Genomic DNA, 25,333 nt, shown 5'->3' with positions numbered 1-25,333 from the left:
AGAGCAGAGCAGAGGAGAGGGAGCCAGAGCTCTAAAAGCAGGAAGGGCACAACATGACCCTATAATTTGGTTTGAGATGCTTAGTGTGAAAGGGATCTGTACCTGAGACCGGAGACTAAATAAACCCATCGATAACAGGCCATGATTGCGTAGGCCGGTAAAATATCAGCTGAATTATTAACTTTGACATTGTTACTGTAATCAGACTAATTTATTGACATAGCAGCTCTAATAACTCATTTCCAGCAACTTAGATAATTCCGCTGTGTCAATATGTATGAGGGGGATGGAGCAAACCCGCTGTGGTGTGTCTGTGGCTTCAAAGCAAGGGCAAGGATGTGGGGGAGACAAGCAGAGCAGCACCTGGCACCCAGAGCCTCTTTGGCTTTGTTTTCCCCAAAATGAATGTGCATGAACTGATCACAGCCGTTAGGTTTCTGACCAGCTCATAAATGAAGTGTCAAAACCAGGCTGTGGGTGACAGAGGGGATTAAAACCACACTTCTGGAAGGGGTCCCTGCCCGTGGCAGGGGTTGGAACTGGGGGAGCTTTAAGGTCCCTTCCAACACAAACCAGGCTGGGATTCTGTGATTCTATGAGGCAGCCGCTGCAGGGTCTGGCATTGGGGATGCTCAGGGACACATCTTGTGGTGCACTGGGGTAGAAAAGGATGGTGCCGCAGCTGGGAGCCGCAGGGAGGGTGGGGAGGGTGAGGAGGGGCAGATGGGTGTATGGTCACCAGTGTTTGAATATTGCTGCCCCATTGAATTGCTTATCATGGGATAAAAGCTGCTAAGTGCTCGCCAGCTTGTGCCCGGCCTCATTAAGCCATGCCTCTGCATTCCCAGCTCCGGGGCTCCGGGCTGCTGGCGCTCTCCTGGAAGCAGGAGCTGTTGCCTCCTGCCAGGCACAGCACAGGAGCCAAGGGCACTGATGCTCAGACCATTGCCTCGAGCAATTAAACCCAGGCTCTTGGAAACCAGAATCCTGGTTTCTGAGTCTTAGAATACCAGCTGTAGATCCTGGGCTGGGTCTTGTGAGTGTGTCCATGGCACAGGGACATGGATGGGCTTGGCTGGAGCTGCCCATCGCAGGGACAAGGAGCACCCTGGGGTCCCCACAAAGCCAGTGGAGGGGGGACTTTGTATAGTGTCCACGGAAAAGCGTTAGGATATCACACCAGGTGACTTACAGAGCTGAGCTGCAACCTGGTGATCACCTAAATGTGGGTTTCTAATAGAAAACAATATTAATAGCAAAAAAGTCTTCAATGATGGACAAAGGGATTTATTATTTCACTAGCAAATGATGCATCAAAGTACCAGTTTCCAAAGCCCTCCATGGCACTGATGTGCTTCTTAAGATGGGCAAACCACATTCTGCAGCCAGCTTGGACTGCATCATGGCATTTGTATGTGCTGCACGTTGGGGTTGATGTGGTCACAACACAAATGGTCCCTCTGCCTGCACTGGCTGTGGTTCACCCTCACGCTGGGGCACCTCCTTGCCCCGGGTCAGGTGTGACGAGGTTCTGTGGGCTGAGGTTTGTTAGAGCAGATCAAGGTTCTGAAAAGGTCTGGGATACTTCTCCAACCTCGAAGGTTGCACCCTGCTCTAGTGGAAGGTGTCCCTGCCCGCGGCAGGGGTTGGAACTGGGTGAGCTTTCAGCTCCCTTCCAACCCAAACCAGTCTGGGACTCTATGATTCTATGCGGTGTAGTCGAGGGATGAACATTTCAGCTCTGTGCTGCCCTTGCAGCTCAGATCCTATCTTTTTCTTTACTTGCATTGAAATGACTCATCCATAACTTAATTTTGAGGGATTTACCAAAATAACTCCTGGGCAAGTATGTTATCAGATACAGTTTGAAAGATACATCAGCAAATGGGAGCTTTGTTTGCGTGAAGGCACAGACAGATGGACGCTACTGCTGCGGCGTTATTGCTTTGGGAGCCGCTCTTGCCTTAGGTTACATTGGTCAAGAGTCACCTCATGTCTTTGGCTTCACTCCTGGGGATTTATATCCCAGGCTGGGCAGCAAAATCCAACCTATTGCTGCCCTCGGTCCTCTGAGCTGCTCTGGCAGAAGCTCATCAGTTGGAATAGATTGATATTCATCACAGACCAAGCCCATGTTTTAATTATACAGTAGCAACAAGAGATTTAATAAGAAAAGGAATCAATAAAACTCGGTTTATTGAACTTCCCAAAGGCAACCACAGTATTCCCTTTATTGAACTTCTGATCAGGTTATGAGCCTCGGGAATGGCCACTTTAAAATGAGAAATGCATTTTGCCATTGGGTGAAACCCTGTCAGATTGCAGCCTGGCAGAGGTCTAGTGGCTTCTGACAGATCGGGTCCTGCAGACCTCCCTTTCTGGTTGGAAGGCATTCCATAAGCTCCGGTGTACTTCTCCGGGATTTGAGCTGTGGGATGGCTCCAACCCAAACCGTTCCGTGATTCCATCATTCCATGATTCGATGACGTGGGTCTGTGCTCTCAGGTGTCTTTGGAGGTTGCTACAAGGCTGTCCGGAAGACGTCTCTGTACTGCGGACATGGAAGGAGATGTGCCATGGTAATGCAGCACTTGTGCTGCTGGGCCTTCTAGAGACTGAACTGGCCTTCAGGTTGGTGAACCAGGGGCTGGTGTCCGCATCAGAGGGTTCAGGAAAGAGCCCGTGTCCAGCAGGAACCCTGCAGAGGTTCATTTGGTGCTCCTGGGGAAAGCCTTTCACTCCCCATCCTCGCGGCTGGGCACCAGCAGCATCACGTCATCCTTCTGCGGTCACTGAGTACGTGTCCTTGCTTGTCACCTTTGGCAAGAACACCGTAGCCTTGGCACGGGGAAGAGGAGACAATCAGTTCTTGTCTTACATGATGTAAATGTATCTGGGGTTTAACCTCCCCGGCTGCTTTATCACTGCTCTGTGACGCTTGGCTGAGAACCCACTGCTGCTGGAGCCAGGCACCAGCCAAGGGAAAAGGACATTCTTCAGCAAAGAGAGATCATTTTGTTATTATGGTTTGGATAAAACATCATCACTGAATGTCTCCTGTTGCAGTTCCTCGCTGGCACAGTGGAAGTGACCAGGCGTCCTCATGTGTGCTGGCCCAGGAGATGACTGATGGCAGGGATGGCCAACAAGGGAACACTCCGGTTGGAGAGAACAGTAGCCTGCAGCCTGTAACCTCCTCTCATCTGCCTTTCGAATAATCAAGAGCACCAGCATGGAAGGAATGGGAAGGGGGGAACTGATTATCCCAATACTAAAGCATCTATTTCCAGAGTGTTTTGACACATTCTCATCTCTGTACCTTGGCGACTCTCCCCCTCTTCATTAGGTGCAAGTGATAGCACAGATTTAACAGAGAAATGATTAGCTTTCGGAGACCAAAATGGGCAAGGAGGTGCGTGAGTGCGAGGGCCTGGAGAATGCATCACCAGAGGCTCTGTCTGCCCTGGCTGGGAAAAGCCATGAATTGATGCAGAGACTCTGTCATCTCTTGTGGCTTTATTCTAAGGCCACAGCCACTGTTTTCAGTGCACAGCACCCAGCGTGCAAGGTGAAACCGTCTGGCTTTAGTCTGGAGCCACTGAACCTTGTCACATTCCATCCTGCTAAATGAGAAGCCCTATGGAGAGCTGGTGCTGCCTTGCGCTTGGGATTCTGTGATTCTGTGATTCTGTGATTCTGTGATTTATGAACCATAAAAGTTGTTAATATTGCAAATGCTCCTTTAGTTCTAAATACTTTATGTTGCAGTATTTAAAGGTTCAAGATCTCTTACACCTGAGGTACAGGAACCGGTTCTCCCTTGTGGTGTTTGCAGTGTTGCACGAGACAGGCTACAACCTCCCCCTAGTTTTGTCCCAGGATGGGACAAAACCTTGCCCAAATGTGGGCAAAGGGCTCCTAAGCATGTCTTTGTATTTGCCCTTTAGGGCCTGTTCACATCAAGAGCCAGTGACTGGCAAATACATCAGGCAAAATCCAACTGACTCCAACCTGTCCCATAAACCACAGGTTGTTGGGGATTATGTCTTCACACTATAAAGTCACTCCAAAGCAGGGCGGATGCTTCTTTCCGTCTGCCAGCCCAAGAGCTTTTGCAAATGCCACATTTATTTCTCCTAATGGATGGTGTAATAAATGTGGCTCCCCTCAGTGCAAACAGCCTGAGTGCTGAAGGGTGGGCAGGGTTTGTTAAATCAGTGTGTTTACAGCAAGTCATAATAACTGGGGCTTCTTTCCTTTGCCACAATTTATTATCAAAACAAAGAGCCCAAAATATAAATACATTGTCTGTAACAAAATGCATTTCAGCATATTTCACATGCTGTCTGTTCAAAGGGGTTCTTTATGCTCTGCAGTGGATTGAAGTGAGGGCTGAATCTCTGCGCATCCTTCATCAGCGTTGGGGCCGCTGAGGCTGCTCCATGCTTGACGGCGACGCCAGCAGGGACAAGCCTGGGAGAACTCGGAATTGATTCTCCTTTGACTTCATCCTTGAAACATTCACAGCGCTCAGAGAGAAACCAGAGCTCAATGGAGCCGGCCAGAGAATTGCCACTGGCTGGGGCCAACCAGACATGGTTGGAGCTGCAGAGTGAGCCACAAATCACCGCTCCAAAGTCGTACAGCTATAGAATCCCAGCCTGGTTTGTGCTGGAAGGGACCTTAAAGCCCATCCAGCTCCAACCCCTGCCACGGGCAGGGACCCCTTCCACTGGAGCAGCTTGCTCCAAGCCCCTGTGTCCAACCTGGCCTTGAGCACTGCCAGGGATGGGGCAGCCATGGCACCCGTTGCAGTGGCCCTGGGGACTCACTCACTGCTGCTTCCTGAATCCAGGACAAGCTGTGTCCCTTTCCAGCACAACCCCCATAGGAGCTCACTGCAGTGCCTGGGCTTCCGATGAGAAAAACCTGGGAAATCATAAAAGTAGGAGCCGGTTAATTTATAACCTGTTGTTCCCAAGTGAAATGGCTGCACATTAATAATGCACAGAAAGGAGTCGGGGCTCAGCCGGGCATCTCAGGGTAGGAATGTCAGGAACATAAATGCCAGTGAGCTACATGGAGGTTCGTGTCCCATAAATAGTGGTGATCTGCAGGACTCAGCCTGTAAATACCTTTCCGGTCCCATCACCCCTGGAAAAGATCCACCAGACCCAACTGGCTGGGCCCAAATAGCTTGTGGATTGCAAGCTTCTGTTTCATGAGCCAAGTCTGGGTTGTTGCTCACTTGAAAGTCCTTGAGGATTCCTGGGTGCTCGCAGGCAGCTGAGAGATGCCTCTTTCTCCCTTTGGCTGCAGATGTCCCTTCCTCCCTCCTTGGAGCTGGGAGGTCTGAACTCATGCCCATATGACGCAGTCACACCAGCTCTTGCTGCGGTGGGAATCCTCTTGGCCATCCCAAGAAGCTCCTGCTGGGTCCAGGGAGCTTCTGCACCAAGCACCTGAGCATGGAAGAAGCTGCTCTATGAAAGCTGGCCAGGTTTGCATTGGGATTAGATGGGAACAAGTGTGTGGAACATACACTTGTGTGTCCGTGCGGTGCAGATAGTAATGCACAGATGCATGAAACAGAGGGAAATTTGATGTATTCACCATCAGCCAAGGCCAGATCCAGGGTCTGCCGAAGCCTGGAGCTGCTGGAGGGAGTTGGGGAATGTCCTGGACACTGGGGACTTGAGGGATTGGGGGATCACTGCGAGATGGAAGAACACCTCAGTCCTTCATGGAAAGTGGCCCTGGGTGCGCAGCTCCTGCGGGTAACATCCCTGATCCCAGCCTTTTCCTGCATTGGTGTCATCTAAACCGCTCCATCAAACACACAGCATCTTACGTGCGGGCAGGCAGATGTTCCCACTTCCATCGGGGACCAGCTCAGCCCTATGGCCACTTTCTTGGTGCCTCCGAGGACCCAACAGCCCACCTTCATTTTCTCTGGCCCTTGTCACTGTGCTGGTAACTTGTCACAGCAGTGTGCTGAAAATACTCATTGCATTTGGTTTCCTTAAGTGTATTGGGGGATCCAGTGGAAGGGGCCCCTGCCTGTGGCAGGCGGTTGGAACTGAATGATATTAAGGTCCTTTCCAACCCAAACCACTTCGTGATTCAATGATTCCATACTCCTATGATCTGCTGAGCAAGCTGGGATGTGCCCTCCATGAGCCCGAGCACCAGCTCTGACTCTGCACAGAGTGGAGGAAGCACATGGAAAACCACCAGCAGCTTCCCCAGGGCTCACAGGGTACCACTGGTGGTGGGGTTGCGCTCAGGGTGAGCTCTTCCTCAGGTTAAACTTCATCAAGGGAACGTGAGCCTGTGAAACACTCCTCACATCCCACCAGGGCTCCGGTGGCTCTGGGCAGAGGCTGATGCAGCTGAAACCAGCACTTATCCTCAGAGTGGGAGCTTTCTGCTGTCTCTGGGCAACCAGACCTGTTGGCTGCTGTTCTTCCTGTTGTTCATGATAAAATAGATTTGCTTTTTGTGGTTCCACCTCGCTCGTGTCACAGCCTTCAGCGCTCTCTTGACTCTGCGTTTTCCCTTTAGCACAGTTTCTTTGTTGTGATCTTGGGTTTCGTTTAACTCAGATCAAATTAACTGATAAAAGAGAAACCTAAAATTGGGTGTCCTGTGGAGCCCGGGCTGAGAGGTGTTTCTGCCGCTGCGTGTGGAATTCGGGCTGGGAGCGGAGCTGCAGCGGGGGTGAGCCTGGGTTTCACAGCAGCATGGAATGGTTTGGGCTGGATGGGACCTCAAAGCTCCTCCAGCTCCAACCCCTGCCACGGGCAGGGACCCCTTCCACTGGAGCAGCTTGCTCCAAGCCCTGTATCCAACCTGGCCTTGAGCACTGGACACAGATGGAGCATGCGATGTGTGGCTCTGCAAAGTGACCACAGCCCAACCACCGTGCTCGGTGCCGCTCTGTGGCCCTGCACAGCTCTTTGGGAGTCTCACAAGAGATGCTCCATCCCTAATTTGGACTTTGTCTGTTTGGTACCAAGAGGGTCCCTTTTCATGTCAAAGCACCCACAGATGGAGTTATTCATGCTCCCTTCTGGTCCCCACAAGTGAAAGACTTCAGGGGAGCAGCCACTGTTGATGGCCAGCTGCTCACATGTGCTCACTATCAGGTAACAATGAAGTGATGCGGTTTCCAGTTCTGCAGCATCATGTGGGCTGAGAAACTGTAAATGAAGCTGCTTTTGATGTTATCAGCTGCAGAGCACCCGTTTCAAGGTTTCCATCAGCTGGGCACTGTTGACATTAACTCCTGCACCTGGAGGCTCAGGCTCTGCCCCAGCTGCAGGAGAAGTTTATACCGAAAACAGGTTTCTGCCATGGAGCACCTCCCCAAGGGATACTTCCTTTATTCCCCTTCTTCCAGGAGGGTATCCCTGCAGGACAGCAGCCATGAAAAACTGTAATTGGGAAGATGAGCTTCACTGAGTATCTTCCCTCTCTATTAGCAAGTGGCTGTTTCTCTGGGGTGAGACTCTAGATGGACTCTGGATCCACTGAGCAGTAAGGAAACAACCAGGACGTTTGGAATCAGGCTGAACTGCCTATGGTCTTTTGCTGTTTCTCCTCTGGAGGTCATTTAACTTGGCAGAAACACATGGTGGTGTTTTACCAGCTCACTGGAGCAGCACATTGAATTCTGTTGTGGTGGGTTGGATTTGCCCATCCTAATGATGGATGTTAGTGGAGATGGTGCAGATAAGAGCTGACCTGTGCAAAGCTGTCATAACTACTGGATTCTATCAGCAGCAGCGCTTTGTGAAACACTGGTTATTGGAAAGGCCTGTTACTAAATAATGCTTTACAGGACAACACCGAGCTGTGTGATGGGACCAACAGGCTGGAGGGAAGGGATGGGATCCTGAGGGACCTACACAGACTGCAGAGGTGGGGCCTTGTGAACCTGATGGAGCGCAACCGGGCCAAGTGCAAGGTCCTCTCTGTGGGTCAGGGCAACCCCCAGGTTGGTGGAAACTGGATGGAGCAGCCCTGAGGAGAAGGACTTGGGGTGTTGGGTGAGGAGAAGCTCCCCATGACCCGGCTTCAGTGAGCGCTTGAGCCCAGAACCCCCCCGTGTGCGGGGCTGCACCCCCAGAGCGTGAGCAGCAGCTCAGGGAGGGGATCCTGCCCCTCTGCTGCATGAAGCTCCAGTGACGGAACTACAGGAGCTTGATGTCCCCCCCACCTGCAGCTCCAGCAGAGCACGAGCTCTTCAACACGGTTCTGCCCCCATGTCCCTGCAAGAGCCATCAAGGAAAGAGACTGTTTACTCCACTGAACTTTTATTCTGACGGGTACAACACGCACGGATTTGGGACACAAACAGGCTTGTTTTTAAGGCAAACAATGATCGCAAAATCGTGTTTCTCTACACCACAGCTCCCATAACACCTTTGACGGAAGGACAACATATCACAGCCGGTTTTAGAAAGGCATCTTTAAAGAAGTGCAACAAAAGTACACCTTCCCACCCAGGCAGTAAATGGAAACAACAGCTTTCATCGACACTGGAGCTCTCTGAAGTCAGTTTTGAAAGTGCGTTCTCCAGCCACATCCCATGGCTGGCAAATAGTGCTCAAACTCCTCTGTAAACAAATCAAAACCAGGCATTCTCTCCCAATTCCTGATAGCTAAAAGTAGCTTTTTCATTATGCCACCCCCACGAAGCCAGAACTGCCTTTTTGCCATGTAAGTGTCCTTCTTCACTAAAAAAAAGCACGGTGTGACAACATGAAGTGAACTGAAGTGAGACCACCCCTGATGCTGGAGAGAGGACCCCATGTGCTGTTGCTCTGGAGGGTGACTTCTCTCTGACGACTTCAGGCGATGCCATGGCTGAGCTGCTCTCTCAGTGCCATGTGTGTGATTGACCACGGGCAGGAAACCCAGAGCTCTCCTCTCGCTGCTCTAAAGAGCTGTAGAAGGGGTCGATCCACTCTTCCCCACTGAGCTTCCCCCTCTCGGGATCCCAGATACGCTGAACGCTCTGCGAGTGCTGCTGTTGCTTGGAAATGTCTTGACAAAGAACCACGGAATCAGTCAGGTTGGAAACGACCTTTAAGATCCTCGAGGCCACCCGCTCCCCAGCACTGCCAAGTGGGTTTAGGCTGGCTCTTGGATTAAAGTAAGACGCTATTAGCTTGTAAGGCGCACTCAAATGCCACCCAGAGAAAATGAGAGTTCTGCAGATGAGGAATTAGACAAGGCAGTAGCAGAGCAAGAACAGCGAGAGCCAGTTCCTCTGCTGAGGAGTCACTTTTATAAACAATGGAAGAGAAGTAAATACAAAGGTTCTGTGCAAGAAATTCCCACCAGATGCGGGATTACATCTGCCTGTGAGGCCCCTGAATTCGACACTATATGGCACATAATACGTGGTGTAAAACAATACGATGTATTTTATGCTGTTGGCATCTAATTCCACCCAAGAGGCCATGAAAGAGGAGACATTAGAGGCTGTCATCTACAAAAGGGTGAAGAAAACAACATAAAAATGGTGCTCTTTCAAATACGAACTTCAGATGTGACACAAAGGGATTGGAACTCAGTTTTCTAATAAAGACCAAAAGTGACTTGGGGAAAGATGTGATTAATGCACCCACTCCAACCCACCTCTTCCAGTCTGCTTCATTTAACAATTTCCAAGCTGCCATAGCTCGCAGATTTAGGTTTTTTGTAAGAAAGAAGAAAAAAACTATTTTGGGCACTATTTGGGGTCCTATTTTGGCCGCTTTGCAGGTCATGTTAATTATGAGGACGTTTTGAGTGGCACCCCCATTCCTTAAAATTCACGTGATGTTCATTTCATCCCAGGGCGCAAGCATCTCCAAGTAAAACAACTCATCTGAAAGCAGCACTTTTGGCTTTCTAAACCTTCGCCATTAATCTACAGGAAGAAGAACATTTACTGTCTCTTACAACCTGTTTATCGCTCTCTCCATCTGCTCAGAGTGGGTTTACAGCGTGCTTTGCAAACAGCAATTCTGGCTAAGCCCGGGCAGTTCCCAGGCTCCTATTAAAATAAAACAATCCCAGATTCCCACTCGGGCTGTTCGTCCCAGTGCTTCACCCTCCTCAGCAAATGAGCTCGCTTTGGCATCCACGCAGAATGAGTTTTTATCGGGACAAATCCATGCTGCCTTAGTTCTGGACAGAAAATGATGCACCGTCACACGGCCGTTTCAGCTTTAAGCCACTGAAACCCAAATAAAGCCTCCTAGTTTTGTCTTCCTCCAATTCTTATTTTGCCTCTTTCCCCCTTGTCCCTCCAGAAAAAAAAAAAAAGGAGGAAAAAAGGACTCTCTGCAGTAGATTATCTTAGCATTAAAATATATATATAGGAGCAGGTCCTGTCGGTAATTTAATCTGTTGAATCTGTTCCAAGAGTGCCCGATAGAAAAGCCATTTTTTTCTACCTTAATGCAAGAGAATTCCCTCCAAACTCTCTTTTAGGCAGACAAAACGCCATGTTCTGCAGCTCAGCTCTGAACAACAATAACAAGAGAATGCAGAAACCAACCCAGTTCCTTCCTGCATTTGTGAATTCCTGGCCCGTTGGATAAATAACTGTTTGGCACTGGAGGTCCACTCCGTAATTGCACTTTGAGCTATTTACACGATGCTGACGAGTTACAGACACCCCAATTCACAGTAAGATTTAAAATGACTCGTTGGCAAAAGCAGCTTCCACGCAAAAGGGCTGTGCCTTCAGGCCGCTGTCCGTCGGATTTCCTCTGTCAAGGTGATGGACCTCTCCTTGAACTCGTTGTTGGAGCACTTGGAGACAGCGTTGGCTGCTTGGCAGAACTTCTGGAGCAGGATCTTTCGGAGCAGCAGGTAAACCCACGGATCCAGTATCTGGTTGAGGGAAGCCAAACGCACGGCGGTCAGGAAGAAATTGCATTCCTTGTGCAGTTCTGAGCTTTGGGCTTCGCTGGAGAATCCCTTGCAGTGCTCAAACCATGTGTGGCTGAAGATCATCTTCAGCATCGTTATCTGAGGAAATCCAGGGGGGAAAAGAGGTATCTGTTAAGAGTCTGTGTGTCACTACATGCAGATGTCCCGGAAGGTAAAATCACAGAATCAATAGAACCCCAGCCTGGTTTGTGTTGGAAGGGACCTTAAAGCTTACCCAGCTCCAACCCCTGCCATGGGCAGGGACCCCTTCCACTGGAGCAGCTTGCTCCAAGCCCCTGTGTCCAACCTGGCCTTGAGCACTGCCAGGGATGGGGCAGCCACAGCTTCTCCATTCAACCCCCTCCAGGGTCCCACCACCCTCATGGGGAAGAACTTCATCCCAAGATCCCATCTAACTCTTCCCTCTTCCAGTTGGAGCTGTTACTCCTCATCCCATCCCTCCATCCCATGTCCCAAGCCCCTCTCCAGGTTCCCTGCAGCCCCTTTAGGCACTGGAGCTGCTCTCAGGTCTCCCCTTCAGGAGCCTTCTCTTCTCCAGGCTGCCCCAGCCCAGCTCTCTCAGCCTGGCTCCAGAGCAGAGCTGCTCCAGCCCTCGCAGCAGCTCTGTGGCCTCCTCTGCACTCGCTCCAACAGCTCCACGTCCCTCTTGTGCTGCTGCCCCAGAGCTGGAGCAGGGCTGCAGGCAGAATCCTGTCAATAAACATTTTTCCTCCCTCATCAGAGCACGTAAGCATGGAGAGAGCACTGAGTCCGTGTGTGTAAAATAAGTGATAAGCAGGGAACCTTTCAGCATCACTCAGCTTTATTTACTGACCTCATGCTAACCACAGGCAGCACATGCTGCTCCCTGCTTGAGACACGGCCTGTGTGCCCAAGAGGTTCGAGATGGCCTTGGCTACAGAGGGAAACTACTGACCTTGCAAACTGACTTACAGGTCCTCATTTTCCAACCCTAACTATTCCATGATTCCATGATGTTATCATGATCAGATATCGCAATTACACGGAACAGCTGAATAATACAGGATGAGTCGAGCTCTTCAAAATGATGAGATTAACAGTAAGGAAAAGGAATTTAGAACACAAAAATGTCTTCATTTATTTTAAAGCTGTTTGATTCTATGACTTCTAAATGTCACCATTTGATTTTAAGATAAATTGTTCTGCATACAAGCTCAGCCAAACTAGAAGGAAAGGGTTACTGAAGGTGTCTGGGGGTAGGAGTCAAGAAAGTGTTTTAAGTCAACAGCAAAAAACCTTTTTCTTTTGTTGAAAGCCACAGGCTGTGCTCTGTGTCAGCCTGACCTGTGTTTATTTCCTCCTTCCTCCCTCCATTCAGCTCCCCCAGTGAACAGAGGGATATATTTAGGAATGTTTCCCACAGTATCCGCACTGGCATGGCCGAGAGACACTATTTACACTGTAAGATGTTTCACGCAAGAAGAAGTTTCCATAGCTGAGGGCTCCCACAGCTGACAGCATGATCCAGCTCTGGCCTGGCAGCCAAAAGCCACACACAGGTTGATTTCTGGGGGATGAAAATCCATTGGGCGCAGCAGCATCTCCATTTACCATCCCAGTGACGCAGCACAGGGCTGCGGGGTCCTGCCATGTGCGTTATGTGGATGGCACATGTCAGAATGTAAGCACAGGTCAGCAAATGTCATTCGTTTATTCAGGAAAAACAAAGAGGAGGCAGCTTTGATTCATGCTTTTACCCCGCAGCCTACACTTTGAGGTAATTTTATCACTCATTTTTCAGAGCATCACCAAAGGGGCTGCAGGAAACCTGGAGAGGGGCTTGGGCCAAGGGCCTGTAGGGACAGGCCAAGGGGAATGGCTTGAACCTGCCCGAGGGGAGACTGAGCTGAGCTCTTAGGCAGAAGCTCTTCCCTGTGAGGGTGCTGAGGCGCTGGCACAGGGTGCCCAGAGAAGCTGTGGCTGCCCCATCCCTGGCAGTGCTCAAGGCCAGGTTGGACACAGGGGCTTGGAGCAAGCTGCTCCAGTGGAAGGGGTCCCTGCCCGTGGCAGGGGCTGGAGCTGGAGGAGCTTTAAGGTCCCTTCCAACACAAACCAGAGAGGAGCAGCCTGGGATCTCCAGGGCAGGGCTCCAGCCATGGTAGCACTGGCTTCGGTATCGGGCTCCTGCTTGCTCATGTGAAAACAAAGAGAAGTTTCTTGCTTGGCTGTTTTTTAAAGCTGGTGCTAGCTCACCAGGTTGGTGGTGTGATGCCCTCACGCACTAATATACAACATGGGAATTAGGAATCACATTCTGATACATGTCAGATAAATGTCATCATCAGTATCCGTTGTCTGGAGTTTTCTCCTGAGCTTTCTGTACCAACTCCAGCTGCTTCAAAATATATCACTTTAGAGCTTTTACTTGATTCTCTAAGATAAGCTACATTAGATTTTGTATTGCAATGTTTTTCCCAGGAGCCCATAAACACAGGAATATCTTCTGAGCATTAACCTGCTGCCAAAACATGGTTATCGGCTGTACAGCGGGAAAGTCCTGTGCTGTGATGCAGAAGGAAGCTCTGGGGTGCTTTAGAGCAAGGCAAAAGGCAGAGCTGATGCCAGGATGGAGCCTGCCTCATGATGTATGGCAGGTAACAGCGAGTGGGGCTTCTTGCTGGGTACCAGGTCCTAAGTGTGGAGTAACCTGGAACTTGGGGAGGTGGGATAGGAACTGTGCTGCACTCTGTGCTCCAAGGTTGGCTACTGAACACCTCACTTCTCCTGGACAGGTCCTTTTCTTGCTTGCAAATCTCTTCTGGGCATAGAACCACAGAACCCCAGCCTGGTTTGTGTTGAAGGGACCTCAAAGCTCCTCCAGTTCCAACCCTTGCCACGGGCAGGGACCCCTTCCACTGGAGCAGCTTGCTCCAAGCCCCTGTGTCCAACCTGGCCTTGAGCACTGCCAGGGATGGGGCAGCTACAGCTTCTCTGGGCATGACTTGAAGACCTCTCCTGATTGTACAGCCTGGACACCCTCATGGAGATGGGTAACCCTGCTCAGTGATGCTGATGCATATCTAATTCGCAGTCTTTGCCAAGGTCAGCGGTGCCATACACTAAATGAACCGCCGGCAGTTCTGAACAAGCAGGGAAGAGCCTGAGGGATGAGACTTGTGACCAATAATTCACAGTCCTGTCAACTTCTAGACTTCAGCCTTCCGAGAGGACCAGGAGAACCCACACCAGCAGCACCAGAGGCTGAGCGATCCCAGCAAGGCTTTCCCCACAGAGGGCCGCCTTCGGAGTGCAGAGTCACCCGGAAAGGTCACATCTGGACCACTGCTGTCCCCAGGAACTGGGACACCCAGCGCAAGAGTGCCCAGGAGGAGAGGCTGCGGGGGAGGGTTTTTCCATTCAAAGGGATATTCTGGGTTCCAGATCAATAACCGTGTGTTGACCTTGGAAAGCCTGAGATGGGTCCGTAAGGCAGGGCAGCTGGGGCAGCAAGCTAGAACTGTTTGTGTTTCTTGAAATAGAAGCAGCTCAGGATTACATTTAATTTAAATGCAAATGAAAATCAGTAACCACTGGTAGAGCTATTGCAAAGTACGGGAAGATACAGGGACAGACCACACCGAACAGCCCCTTGTGCACCGGGCCCACACAGCCACAACCCTACCACTTGCCTGCCACTTACAACCATTCAGGGTGCTGTTGCTGGCCCTGTTGTCACTGTCACTGTCACAGCTCGGTCTACACTGCCAGCAGCATCTGCGTCCCATGCCCAGCAGTCCAGCATCCAGCACAGCCCACCTCAGTGGGGACTGCAGCATCCCAGTGCCGTGGAGGGTACCGGTATTGTGTGAACACGCTGCAGCAGGGAAACCACACCATGTTCGTCATTCCCAGTATTCAGGTCCCTTTCTCCCAGCTCTTCTAGCTCTTCCTTTGGGAGCTCCGCAATGACCCTTGTTTTGCAGCCCTTGCTGTCATGTCCTTTTGTTAGTGAACCCATGGAGCTACAGAAATATCAGGCTAATAAAATACATTTCCCAAGCAGAAAACTGCTTCTTATTTTTGGGTTTATTACATAATATTCTTTTACTGGAATATCAGTTGTCCCAACAATTGCTCTACTGGAAATTCTATCTGCTTGATATCCTTAGAGGTTGTTTATCAGGGCCTGCACTGGGCTTCTAAATGAATTAAGGCTGCAAAAGGTGGAGGAACAACATCAGCTGCAATGAAGTCACTGGGACTACATAATCTATGCCAGCAAAAAATTGGGCTCAAAATGAAGAAAGCTGATAATTGGATTTATTCAGTTAGAGTAGATAACCCTTTACTGCATCACTGAGTGTAGGCTTACAGCAACACCAAGCCTCCACCGCTCTGATTTCAAACCTACAACCAAACACAGCATGTGTTCTTTGAGACACCTTTGCAGCGCTCTGAACGAAGTTGGAATTCCCAGGTTGTTTCCTAGACCGCGGCTGGGAACCATCCCTGTGCCATATTGCCACTAGTTCACTTCCCATGGGCAGCCGGCGTGGCCCCGGGGACTTCCAGGCAGCTCGTTGTTACACTGCAAAGAGCTCGCAATGAATTTCCACTGCAGTTAGAAGGGGGAGACAAAAGCTTTCCAAACACATTCCTGTAGTTTTACAAACTAGGTTGGAAACTGCTGCAGTAAAGGATGGAGAATGAAGCAGCTGATGTGCTTGCAGATGCTTGTTTTTCAGCCAAGCAGGAGCTGAGTAGCTGGTCTGCAACCTGATGGGAAATTCCTGGTCCCCGACTGCACAACCCCTTCTTGAGATAGCTTCCAAAGCCCCAGACATTTTCTACGCATCGTGGAGACAGGAGGATTCATCCCCTTACACTGCTTCTCCTCTCCCACCAGCCCTAAGCTGTTGCTTAAATCATTCTCTCACACATAAAGCAGTGAGCTGTAGGAGCACAGGATCCTCCTGATGAAACATGAACAGAGTGAACCATGGAAAGCCAGGACAGAGAGGGTGAGAGTGGTCCCTGTACTGACTAACAACACCTACATGTACCACCTTGGTTCAAACACGGTACAACACCTACCACCCTGGGTCAAACACGGTACAACACCTACCACCCTGGTTCAAACATGGTACAACACCTACCACCCTGGTTCAAACATGGTACAACACCTACCACCCTGGTTCAAACATGGTACAACACCTACCACCCTGCTTCAAACATGGTACAACACCTACCACCCTGGTTCAAACACGGTACGATACCTACCACCCTGGGTCAAATACGGTACAACACCTACCACCCTGGTTCAAACACGGTACAACACCTACCACCCTGGTTCAAACACGGTGTGACACCTACCACCCTGGTTCAAACACGGTACAACACAACACCTACCACCCTGGTTCAAACACGGTACAACACCTACCACCCTGCTTCAAACATGGTACAACACCTACCACCCTGGTTCGAGCATGGTACAACACCTACCACCCTGGTTCAAACACAGTACAACACCTACCACCCTGGTTCAAACACGGTACAACACAACACCTACCACCCTGGTTCAAACACGGTACAACACCTACCACCCTGGTTCAAACATGGTACGACACCTACCACCCTGGTTCAAACACGGTACAACACCTACCACCCTGGTTCAAAATCAGAGTGGCAATTCTGTCTCGTTATATTTTTAGGACTCCTTCTGCTGCGTGTGCTGGAGCCGAGGCAGGATGGAGGATTTCAGTTCGAGCAGCACAAATGCTGTTACAGACCCTGCTCCGGGGGCCTGCAGGAGAACTTCCCACTGCCCAGCATGGACACGGGTTCCTTTCTTTCCCCTTTTCTCTGTTTTTTTTGGCCAAACTGAAAGGATCTGGGGCAGTTTTGAGACGGGAAAGAGGAGCATTAGTGGGAACAGTTCCTGATTCATAGAATAGCAGCTCAGCGATTTCAGTCCTTGGTTCTAAGCGAAGGTGCTTTCCAGAACTATGTTTTACACCTCTAAAAATGCTACAAAATAACATGTTTTTAATAAAAATGCCTGTACAGGAGAAGTTATTTAATTCCTGAATTTAATTTATTTTAAATATGAGTATTTTAATAGGAAAAGCAGCAGAATACCTGAGCATTTTGCCTTCAACTACCCTTGAAACAACTGGTAGCGAATAATTTTGAGCCTGTAGCTCTGAAAGAATTAATGTGAGAGTTTGTGCTGCACTGGTGTTTCTGTGCAACCAAGAACCAGCCTCTTCTCTTTCCCTCAGACCCATCGCAGCCTGCTGACAGTTTAGTTCAACGGTTACGCTCCGCAGTTGAGCATCAAAATAAAGACAAGATTAACACAAACTGGAAATCAGTTACGATAAAGCAGGGTCTTAAATTTAAGTGTTTTGCCAGGTTCTCCAGGCAGAATTCAAGTAAGATCCTAAGCACACAACAAAACGAGATCATGCCGGCGTTCCCTGTCTGCTACCAAATCCGGTGTACACCAACAGAAGGCAGAAGGCTTCATTTCGAGCACAGCCATTATCATCAGAAGTGTTACTTTTCTGTTAAACCACATTTGATTTTGTCATTTGCATCAACAGGTCAAGTCTAAAAACCGTGTCTGTGTAAAAGGGCATTGTTTGACTGTAAAAGTTTTCAGAATCCACTAATTCTCAGTTGTAAAACTCAGATATCTTAAAAAATAAGAAACAAAAAAAAAAATCTCTGCAAACCTCTGGATTCCCATTACAACCACATTTCTACAACTGCTCATGATTGCGCTATTTAGAGGTTAAATGAGTTCCACAACCTGGCTTCCACTGAAAATGCATCCGCGTTACTCCATGGTCACTCCTCCAAACATGCCCTCTTATTCCCAACTCGTACTTTGCAGCGGTACAAAAGAAGCCGGAGGACGTGCGAAACCGCTCCCTTGCGCTTTGAGAGCACGGAGACCGGAGAACACCACGCTGAGCAGAGCGGTTCTGCAGGGCTCCACGGGGCAAGGTGGGCGCTCCCCAGTGCTGCAGCCGCAGGGTGACCCTGGACCAGGCTGTGTCCCCCGCAGGGGCAGCAAGTCCTCCCCACCACCACCAAGTGCCTGCAAGATGCTGACAGCCGCTATCTCCTCTGCTGCCCCTGCCTTTGACTCGGGCTCCTCTCCAGGGAACCAGCTCCCTTCCACAGCTCCAAGTACCCCTGCTCCCTCTCACCAGCTCCCGAAGCGAGGGGTCAGGGCTGCTCCGCTCCATTAACACTTCCCATTAACACTTCCCATTAACACTTCCCATTAACGCTTCCCCAGCTCCACCCAGCAGCGCCAGGGCAGCTCTATCCTTCAGTTAAACCCGCGAGAATGCCGCGGAAAGGGAAGCACCCAGAGGAGCCCCTGCACCCGCACCGAGTCTGATGAGCACCCAGGTTCCGAGGGAAGCGCCGCAGTGTGCCTCACCTCGGGGATATTCCCTCCATGCTACCAGGCAGGTTAAACGCTCAGGGAGCAGCGCGGATCCTGCTGCCCCGGCTGCGGCGGGCGGAACGCGCATCCCGACGGAAACACTGCAAAAGGAGGGCTGAGAGGCGAAAACCGTCCTTCATGTACTGACTACCTCCTGATGCGTTAATGTGTTTAATGACGGGGAAGCATGCAACGGTTAACTGCAGTGAAACACAGAAACCCGGGGGTGTCCCCGTGGGACGTCAGCAGGACGTGCCCCACAGCGTTACCAGCGAGCCAAGGTGCCTGGGACCACGGCTGCCCCATGCCCGGAGACGGTGGGGTGGTGACAGGGCAGTCTCCTGCTTTAGCTTCCCAAACCTAACGCTCCTTGGGCTGCGAGGAGCAGAACAGCACTCTCAAGTCCTCACTAGAGTTTCACTGTGGTTGCATGCTTTACCTTCGTTACAAGCTGTTAATGATCTCTAGAAAGTTAACTCCCAGCCTGTGGCTTGCTTTGGGGCAGGGTTGTTTTGGAGATTTGATGGAATTTGAACTAATTTACAAGGATAACATTACTAAACTAAATTGTTTTGTGTTTTTACTTCATTCCCATTCACCGTCACCTTCATCAGCCCTGCTCCTCACAGCCACACAAGAAGGAAACTCCTTCTCTAGCCGTAAAGTACACGTAACTTGAAAATCACTGCAGCTTGCTTCAGCCCCTGCCTGCTCATGGATTCCAAGCACAACTCTCAACAAGCCATACTCTCTGCTAGCAGTGTGATTTCTTCCTGAAAGAAAGGTCATTAAGTGAGGAGTAACAGAACGGTGGAAAGCAGTGCAAGGGTACACTTCAAAGCAACAGAAGCAAGAAGCCCAGAATGCTGCTGTAAATGGGGCGCAGCAAGCAATGTGCTGAAAGCCAGGAGGCGATCACAAAGCCACAAGCCAAGCCTTTGATCACAAAGCACTGAAGTTTTGTTACAAGTTGGGAGTAAATAAAAAATCATTGAAAGCTGTTTCCTGGGAGTGCAGAATCACAGAATCGCGGCTTGTGTTGGAAGGGACCTCAAAGCTCCTCCAGCTCCAACCCCTGCCACGGGCAGGGACCCCTTCCACTGGAGCAGCTTGCTCCAAGCCCCTGTGTCCAACCTGGCCTTGAGCACTGCCAGGGATGGGGCAGCCACAGCTTCTCTGGGCACCCTGTCCTTCCAGCCCTGTCCCCACTTTCTTTCCTCAGAGGACATCTATACTGCCCATGAGGAACACAAGCCACTGGTGCCCCCCCCCGCCCCAAGGGATGGACGAGTCCTGCGGTTACCCCACGTCGGGTGGCACGGTGACCTACCAGCAGTGGTGACCAGCAGGCCGAGAGGACACACATGATCCCCAGGAGCTGGATCAGTGTCTCCATGGCGATCCGTCCCCACTGCTTGCTGGAGCGCGCCGCGGTCGCTTTGGTCCGACAGCGAGACACCAAGGCCTCGATGGTGGCCAGGTTGCAGACCACGGTCACCACGAGGGACAGGAGCCCCAGCACAGCGAAGGTGGAGGCGAAGAAGAGGCTGCCGGTGAGCTGGCTGTCGCCGGTGCTGATGAAGCACCACGTGCCGGGCCACTGCAGCGTGTACTGGCCCAGGCCGGCGATGGGCAGGAGGGCGAAGGCGAACACGGCCAGCCAGATGCCGAGCAGCACCGCCTTGGTCACCCGCGTCTTCATGTGGCTGGCGTACCAGTGCGGCGCGCGGATGGCCAGCGTCCGCTCCACGGCCATGGCGCTGGCGATGAAGAGGGGGCAGAGGCCGAACACGGTCATGCTGAAGCCGAAGAAGGCGCAGAGGTGGCCCGAGGGGTCGATGGCGTGCCAGGCGCGGTTGGACAGGTACACGGAGATGACGATGGGGCTGGTGAGCAGCTGCCCCAGCAGGTCGGTGAGCGCCAGGGAGCCGATGCACAGCAGGAAGGAGCGCTTGCGCCGGCTCTCCTTGGCGCGGTAGCTGCGGGACACGAGCAGCATGGCCAGCGCGTTGCCCACGATGCCCGTGACCATCATGGTGAGCGGGAACGCCACGGACACGCCGCCGCAGCCCTCCGCCGCCGCCCGCCCGGTGCCGTTGCCGCGCTGCCGCATGGCGCCGGGCTCGGAGCCGTTGTGGCCGCCCGGGCACTGCCGCCAGCCGCTCATCCCGGCGGGGCGGGCAGCGGCGGGGCGCGGAGCAGCCGGGCCATGGCGGCGGCGGGCGGCGCTCGGGGGCGGCGGCGGCGTTATAAGGCGGGGGGGACGGGACAGGGGAGGGCGGTGCGGTCCGCCCCGTCCCGGCGGGGAGGCGGCGGCGGCCCCTCAGCCGCGGGGGGGGAGCGCTGAGAGCCCCGGCGGGGTCTGCACCGGCCGTGCCCCGCGGCGGGACGGGACGGGCCGGGCCGGGGGGTCCCGGCCGGTGCCAGCGCGGCTGCAGGCGCTGCTGCCGCCGCTCTGCGGCCTCTGCTGCCCCCGGGCGGCCCCCGCGCCGCGCCCCTGGGTCACCCGCGGCGGTACCGGCCCCGGCCCCGGCCCTGGGGTGCCCCCCGCCTCCCCCGGCCCCGTTGTCCCGATGAAGCTGAGTCGCTGCCCGCGTGTGCCACGAGCGCGCTTTTCCTCCTTTGCTCTCGCTCTGCCGAACGCTGAGGACGCGTCCAGGGCAGCCCAGGCTCAGCAGGGTCGCGCCCGAAGTGATGGGATTGAATTGAGAGAGATCGCACGGAGAAGCTCTGCCCTGTGAGGGTGCTGAGGCGCTGGCACAGGGTGCCCAGAGAAGCTGTGGCTGCCCCATCCCTGGCAGTGCTCAAGGCCAGGTTGGACACAGGGGCTTGGAGCAAGCTGCTCCAGTGGAAGGGGTCCCTGCCCGTGGCAGGGGTTGGAGCTGGAGGAGCTTTAAGCTCCCTTCAGTCCGGGGTTGGGGCTGGAGGAGCTTTAAGGTCCCTTCAGTCCAGACCAGGCTGGGATTCTGTGAGCTCCCCTGAGAGTTTTGAGATCTGAATAAGAAATTACCCACTATTAAAACAGCTCATGCAAAACCACCAGACCTGTGTTGTTACACACCAACACCTGTGCTGATCATCCTGTGTGTAACCACAGAGGCACCAGCACAACCAGTCCCTACTGATCTTTACCTTCTGCACTACTCAAATCAGCCACTCTAGAAATCCTTTTCTAGGCATTTTTTAACTTCTGTGTTAGATGCAGGTCTTTTATTGCATACAACACGCTGAAAAACACAATACTGCTTTATTATCAGTCTCCTGCGCTTTGTGAGACATTCTAGTATCCTTTCCATCCTTTCAGGTGCTTCCATTGTGCCCAGTTACATAGCTCAAGTCACTTATTTTTGATTCTTTATATTCACAAAGCAGCCAATCATCATCCCTTCTTCCATTTCTCTGTTCTCAGCCCATAACCATCTTGATTAACCACAAATAACGAAGCACCCCTAAGTACGAGATTGCGAGCTCTGACCAGTCAGAGCACCCACTGCACTGAAGCACCTCCGGCGTTATGCCACTTCTATGTTCTCCTGCCCTCGGGAGCTTGGTGGGACCTGGCTGAAGCTCCCAACAAGCCAGAGAACAGACACGAATTATCTTTATAAATCCTCATTTCCCATTACAATAACTTGTTTGCTTACAAGCAGTAATTTCTAATCTTGCTCCACCGATTCAGCTGCCACGAGGGATTTAAGTCATTTTTCCTTTCAAAGCAGAGTTAAGAGCTCTAGGAAGTTTTAAATGTTTTATGAGTTAAAAATGATGCCAAGGAAATCTAATTCTGGTCTCTGTTCTACAAAAAAGATGTGGATGGGCTGGAGAGGGTCCAGAGAAGGGCCACAAAGATGATCCAAGGGCTGGGCAGTGAGTGGAGAAAGGCTGAGAGAGCTGGGACTGTTCAGCCCAAAGAAAGCTCAGGGAGACCTTATCATCATGTGCCAGCATTTAAGGGGGGGGGGGCTACAAAGAAGGTGGAGACTCCCTTTTGACAAGGAGTCCCATGGAAAACACGAGGGTTGATGGGCACAAGTTACTGCTGGGGAGGTTCTGAACTGGGCACAAGTAGAAAATGTTTCCCAATGAGAACAACCAGCCACTGGAATAATCTCACCAGAGAAGAGGTGGATTCCCCAGCATTGGATGCTGTTAGGATTCAGCTGCACACGGTGCTGGGACATCTAGTCTAGGTCATGCTGTGCCTAGAAATGTTGGACCAGATGATCCTGAGGTCCCTTTCAGCCCGGAATTCTGTGATGGCTTTAAATACTGTCCTGCTCAGGTTTTACTGTGTATGACCAACATGCACAGGCTAAATCATAAAATGGGAAGAGCCACATTTCTCTTTAAATAAGCCACATGGGAAGTTATGGCTGGCTTTATAAATTACTGAGCTGTGGCCTGTTAATTTTCTACTTTCCTAGAATATGCACAATGATGTCTCCTTAAATGGAAGAATCCAGACTTTGGATTCTTACACAGCAGGATGCCAATTGCAAAGCAAGTCCCGTGCTGGGAACAGTGTTCACACTAAATTCGACTGCACACAGCTTAAAGTAGAAAGTGTGAGGGCAAAATACCCCTTTCCCTGCTCCTCCCCTCTCCCCTGTTTATTGTGACATTGATTTGTCTTATTTGGAGCTACACCCATTCCATGCCCTCCTCTGCTATGTGGAATGTTTTTGTGCCCCCATTTTGTGCTGGGTTCTTGTGTCCCAGAGCTTTACAGTGGGAATATTCCCCATGAGCTTAAGCTGTGTGTTATTTCTGGATGGGATCCACTGCCAGCCCAGGAGAGAGCATCTATTAGTCCCATTTTGCAGACTAAGTGTGGAGCACTCCACAGACCTTTTCATTTTTGGTGCATGTGTAAGTGCTATTTTTCCCAATAAAAATACTGCTTATTTTGATAATGGCAGTAAATTGTTAAAGTGAGTCAATTGTGCAGAACTTTGCTCAAAGCAGTTGTCATACCCGACTGGTTACAGGAGCACCTTCTGGTGCTCCGCTGTCCATTTTGGAAAGGTTTGCACAAATACGTATGCTTTCATACTCAAGAAACCCAAACCAAACCAAGCAGCCTATTAGCTCATGTTACTCTGATTAAAGAACAAAACCTCCTTTATATTAAAGGAATTTTAGACAGAAAATTCTATGACCTATTCTATATCATCTAGAAAATTATACATTCTGATTAATGCTCCAAGAACAAAGTATGGGATTGATGAAGAACATTAGCTAGAGTTTCTCCCCCAAAAGCAGTTGGAAGCTACAGTACAGGGACTGGAGCAGAGGCAGCATCCCTAGCAGGGAAACTACTCCCATGGGAATGAAGGTAAAGCCACGCTGATCCCAGGGTGCTGCTGTTACCAGCAAGGAGCAAAGGGTGTGTTACCAAATGTGGGACTATATCCCTCTTAAAACTTCCATTGGCTTCAGTCGAACTGCCTCCCACCAGCCCCCCATTGACAGCATCTTTTCCTATTGCACAAGAATATTTACTTTAGGATCTCAGTAACTCATTATCTGGCTTGGAAAGGACTTGAGTATGAAGTCCTTCCCAATGGAAGACAACAGTGAAACATCACGGTTACCAGCCAAAGTGAGGTGCTTATGAAGAATGAAACTGCCAACCCCTCCACTGCCATCCTGTACCATCCTGGGAATTCCAGACTCCACTGGCCAGCTCCTGATTGCCAAAGTCTGCTTTGAAGAAGCCTTTTCCAATACTCGAATGAAAGACACCAGGTACAAAACACTATTAAAAGTTATCCAGCCCTACTTGGTAGGGACAGGGCTTGGAGCAACCTGCTCTAGGGGAAGGTGTTCCTGCCTGTGGCAAGGGGTTGGAACTGGGTGAGCTTTAATGTCTCTTCCCACCCAAACCATATGTGCTCTACACTGACAATCAGAAAGGTTTCAAGTCAGCATCTTCAGCAGTGGGAGTATTTTCCACTACTCTTTAAATAATGTTCAATGGTTCCCAGTGACAGCACCATTGAATCTGCAATGTTTTAAATAACCAATACAAGCCCATGGTGCAACATGTCACACCCACCAGAACAAAGCATGGCCAGTGAGCAATGCCAATGCACTGAAAAGCACAAAAATACTGCAGATTACTCACTGTAACAGCTAACTGCAGGAGTTAAGTATAAGTAAATTGAAGTTAGTGAAAAGTAAACTGAAGTTAGTAAATTTAAGTTAGTGGGAAGTAGGACGCAACACAGAGCCTGTTTAATCTCTGGTTGTTCATCACAGTGATTTCTATCACACAGCAGTATAGAAGAGTTAGCGGAAATGAAGCAATCTTGGTTTAAAATGTTCCAACACTCACGTTTTAATGGGTTTTATCATTGACTGCAGAAAACTTATTCATTAGGGAATTTTAAAGTTGCCCAATTTATATAAAATTAAAAGCCAGCGTTACCTCAAATCCCCTTCCAGTTTTCACTTCCTACAAAAGAACACTTGTGCAAAACCACCCTATCCATGAATGTATTTAGTTTTTCTTAGAAAAGCACATTACTCTTAAACTTGACCTAATCTCCACTTCCTCCTCCATGCCAAGCATCACTGATCTTTGATAAAGCTGCACACAAATACCAGTTTATTTCTGCAGGCAGCAATTGATCTGACTCCAGTGAATACATTGAGGGCAAGGGAATAATTTCTAGTGAAACAGAAAAATATACTGCTAGGTCACTGGAGACCATTGTATCCCAACCCACAGCAACACTCCCCACAGTAACCCCCCCCAGCTTTCTACTGCCTGAGCCACAGCCAGCTTTGTGTCTGAGCAGAGGTGAACCATATCAGTTCTGATCACTTGGTTCTCAGTTATTTGCTGATCCAGTAACTACAAAGAGGTATTTTGCATGCAGACAACCACAGCCACTGTGCCTTTTGTCATTTTAAAATGTAGAAATTACAATAATTTAAATATACCTCTTCTAA

General features: G+C 50.6%; 1 protein-coding gene across 1 annotated transcript; it reads right to left on the bottom strand.

The window, feature by feature from the left end:
- Positions 1 to 8,301: 8,301 nt before the first annotated feature.
- Positions 8,302 to 20,543, bottom strand: PTGER3 (prostaglandin E receptor 3). Its single transcript, XM_065673036.1, has 2 exons — positions 19,707 to 20,543; positions 8,302 to 11,031 (listed from the first exon to the last, which is right to left on the bottom strand). Exons 1-2 carry the CDS (start codon positions 20,541 to 20,543, stop codon positions 10,744 to 10,746), a joined length of 1,125 nt encoding a protein of 374 aa, XP_065529108.1. The 3' UTR covers positions 8,302 to 10,743.
- Between the last annotated feature and the right edge of the window lie 4,790 nt (positions 20,544 to 25,333).

The sequence above is a fragment of the Lathamus discolor genome, chromosome 3 (genome assembly GCF_037157495.1).
Source record: "Lathamus discolor isolate bLatDis1 chromosome 3, bLatDis1.hap1, whole genome shotgun sequence".
In the NCBI taxonomy this organism is placed as follows: domain Eukaryota; kingdom Metazoa; phylum Chordata; class Aves; order Psittaciformes; family Psittacidae; genus Lathamus; species Lathamus discolor.
This window is presented reverse-complemented; position numbering and strand designations above follow the sequence as displayed.

Excerpts from the sequence above, each read along its gene's own strand:
- PTGER3 (XM_065673036.1), bottom strand. The coding sequence starts at position 20,543 with ATGAGCGGCTGGCGGCAGTGCCCGGGCGGCCACAACGGCTCCGAGCCC. Across the intron at positions 11,032-19,706 it reads CCTGCTGGTCACCACTGCTG|ATAACGATGCTGAAGATGAT; the intron begins GTAGGTCACCGT and ends GGATTTCCTCAG.